The 3,684-nt window shown below is 39.0% G+C and overlaps 1 protein-coding gene across 1 annotated transcript in view; it reads right to left on the bottom strand.

The window, feature by feature from the left end:
* LOC106808885 (sphingomyelin synthase-related protein 1-like) overlaps nt 1-3,684 on the bottom strand; it is a 6,257-nt gene that overhangs the window by 185 nt on the left and 2,388 nt on the right. Inside the window, exons 2-6 of the mRNA XM_014811790.1 lie at nt 3,281-3,519; nt 2,646-2,934; nt 2,115-2,278; nt 1,658-1,775; nt 204-354 (exon numbers count right to left, since the gene is read on the bottom strand). Of these exons, the coding sequence (XP_014667276.1) occupies nt 204-354; nt 1,658-1,775; nt 2,115-2,278; nt 2,646-2,934; nt 3,281-3,519 (961 nt within the window). The remainder of the gene's footprint in view (nt 1-203; nt 355-1,657; nt 1,776-2,114; nt 2,279-2,645; nt 2,935-3,280; nt 3,520-3,684) is intronic.

Below are 3,684 nucleotides of genomic sequence, written 5' to 3'. Positions count from 1 at the left end.
CTTCAGTCAATAAATAATTACTAACTCACACTCTGTGATGGAAAATATCTGAACATCCCTTCAGTCAATAAATAATTACTAACTCACACTCTGTGATGAAAAATATCTGAACATCCCTTCAGTCAATAACTAACTACTAACTCACACTCTGTAATGAAAAATATCTGAACCTCCCTTCAGTCAATAACTAATTACTAACTCACACTCTGTGATGAAAAAGTTTAGCAGGGTGAGAACGCATGTATGTCCACTGAACATGTAGTCGCCACATGACCGCACTCCTTGTGTGGCCATGCCCATGCCAGCGTAGATCTCAAGACCTCGTTTTAATTGTTCCAACAAGCTGCCGTACATCTGTGAACAAACACAAGGCTAGCTGAGAATCGATTAGACTTAGTTTACTTGGCATAGACCGCAGCTGGTTGTCCTGACTGACAATGCTGCATTGACCACAGAGTTTTATCATGCGTCAAGACTAGCACAATTAATCATATTTTTGGCAAAAAGAAATGATTTTTGAAAAAACTTCTATAACGCGGCTCTTCTAAATCAACCTCGAGACAGACACCCCCAACGCTATGACAAAACTTAGTTAGTAGTAAGTAGTAGTAGTACAGTCGTAGTAGTAGTAGTAGCAGTAGCAGTAGCAGTAGCAGTAGCAGTAGGCAGTAGGCATAGCAGTAGGGCAGTAGCAGTAGCAGTAGCAGTAGCAGTAGCAGTAGCTAGTAGCAGTAGCATAGGCAGTAGCAGTAGGCAGTAGCAGTAGCAGTAGCAGTAGTAGTGCTAGTAGTACACCATAATGGCATGCCTAAACAAAGGTCATTCTGCTTCCGTTCAGTGGTATGTCTTATAGGGCATTCGATGAGAGGCCACATTTAATCCTATGAGTTATTTCTTGTTCTGCATGTGGCACTTTATCTCGCAATCTTCCTTACTTATTTGCTCAACGATGATTCGAGCTTATACTGGAATAAATAAATCAATAAATAATATATATAATTATAGGCATATTATATATATATTTATATATTATATTATATTATAGTGATTCACATGCTCTGATTGGACTGCGCATGCCGGCATTTTTGCGATTTTAAATAATTTGGTGCGGTTTGCCGATGAGAGCACGTCAATTTACAAGTGATTCAGCGTACGTCTGCATTGGACTGCGCATGGCGATTTTTGCGCGAGTCGTTAAAAGATTGGTGAGCGGGTTTCCGGATGATGCCGATGTTCTTCTGATTTTCTTGCGGGCACATAACTTTTTAGAAAATTGGGCCTCAAAATAGTTACTTTAGCGATGAAAAATCGGGCGTTCTAGACGTAGCGGAATGTTTCGCTGGACGCCGCAGAAGGGGTCCCAGGCTGCGGAATCGCGTGAGCATCACGGCATCGGTTTCGGAGGAGAATACTGGAAAGCACGACACCTAAGTCGGCCTTTCTACTATTATATAGTCGATAAATAATATATATATATATATATATTTGTGTGTGTGTGTTTGTGTGTGTGCACATTCAAGCATGGAATGGCAATAATTAGAAATCCTGTAGAACCGGCTTCTCTGGAGAAGATTTGCCAATTAAGTATGTGCCTTCTTATCCTACAATCTGTACATTCATGTGTAGCCATTCTAGTAAGATTACAGTAAGCATATACCTTTTCGTGACACTCCAGATGTATTCCAGGTACTGACAGTGATGTTATCACCATTGAGATGCAACGAAGAAAGAAAACTGTGCCACCAATAGAGAAAATGCGTCGCAGAACGATGAATCTGAAATCAATATGTCATTCTTGGATTTGTCTGCTTTATAAATATAGGATATTGCTCCCAATTTGTGTTTTCAGATTTGAGCTAAGAAAAATAAAAATTATACTCACTCCAAAAAAAAAAATATATATATATATATATATATGTATAAAACCAAGTTCATGAATTTACCTAGTCTAATGGATGAGATTATGGATTTGATAGATTACTACTTACTAGTTATTATGAAACTGTTACTTGACACTAGCTAGTTCATTATTTAATCGCATGTTAGAAGTTGCTGCAGTGATCAACGCAAACATGGCAAAACAAATAAAATGTTACAATACTGAGCAGTCACACCTGTGCTTGTGAATGAAGAGCGTGGAAAACAGAACGAGCATCAGTCCCATCCCAATATATTCACACAGTATGAAGGCCCAAGGAACTGTTGGGAAGTTATCCAGAAATATGTCAGGAAGTGGTGGATATGTCTCCATATCTGGAACTCTGTCATGTACTATCACCTGTCAACAGCAAAATGAAGTCGTATCTTCACATTGTTTAAGCTGTCCACATTTCCAGGCTAGATGGTAGTGTTGTGCTACTAAGGCAATTACATTAAGATACAAATCTGTATCAAAAAATGTATACATGATAAATGATGTATGATGATGTATGTAAAAATGATACAGTACATCAAATATCTATTTTCCTAGTAGTAATTTTGCATATATCTGGTTTCAAATAAATATTCTTAAATATCTTATAGCTACGATGTCATGCTCTATCAGGTTTTCTACATGTAAAGTGTCCGTGGCACATACACGTTCATATCACCACAGATCTGCTGGTAAGATCGTTAGTACTGGTGGTCCTGATATTTCTACTAACCATGACAAATGATGTGACCAGGAGTACAACATTCATGTATCCTGCAGCTATCAATGTTTTCCAGATTTCCGGAGGGAAACATGTATCACAGGTGCCTCTGCTAGTCGCAGGATGTAGCGAAACGTCTGGAGAATCTGTACTGTCACTGCGTTGCACTGGCCCACAGCTATACTTCTGGCCATAATGTTTATGAATGTGGATTGGCCTAGAGCCAGAATGTAGCACTTCCTCAGTGGTCATATCAATGCCAAGCTCTTTCAGGGTATCAGAATTTTCAATTTGTAGCTTTCTGTAAAAGAGAGCAAGTTGCACTTTACGCACGGTGAGGCAACCCAACTTACATGGACTTAGACTGAAGCCAGCTGTATTTGAAATAGATTACCAAGCTTCGTAAATTTAAACATATTTCTGCTGACCGTGTCAACCGACGTAAATTGAGATGATTGTACATAAGACGATATCTACACAAATCTATAGATATGTGTATGGTATGAGCAGACAAATGTAATTAATGATCAGACTCATGAAATTGACCTAGAGTTTCCTGGGATGCATGACAACTCATGGATAATACCAGTGGTCAAAAGTTGTAAGCTACATTGAATTGTCTGCACATCAAAAATTTTACTACCTACCTGAGAGCCGCCAGGAGTCGCTTCACATCACCTAGCACTTGAAACGTTTCACATAATGGAGGACGTCTAAAATCCTCCTCGGAAAGCATTATCAAGGCGACACCATCCAATTCATGCATGTCACACAAAAATTCGCTATATTTCCTGAAGCCATTTGAGCAAAGCCACTCTTTCACATCTTCAGATGACCATTCATCGCAACGTCTAGTCGACGAGTTCGTATGCATGTCACTGGAAAGCTGTTGATTAAATCAATCAAAGGTGACACACCAATCTATCTATCTACCTGTCTGACTGTCTGTCTGTCTGTATGTCTGTCTGCCTCCCTGCCTGTCTGTTTGTATGTTTATCTATATATCTATATCTATATCTATAGCTATCTATCTATCTATCTATCTCTCTCT

The sequence above is a fragment of the Priapulus caudatus genome, unplaced genomic scaffold (genome assembly GCF_000485595.1).
Source record: "Priapulus caudatus unplaced genomic scaffold, Priapulus_caudatus-5.0.1 Scaffold311, whole genome shotgun sequence".
Taxonomy (NCBI): domain Eukaryota; kingdom Metazoa; phylum Priapulida; class Priapulimorpha; order Priapulimorphida; family Priapulidae; genus Priapulus; species Priapulus caudatus.
Note: the sequence above shows the minus strand (reverse complement) of the source record. Positions and strands in the feature narration are given on the sequence as shown.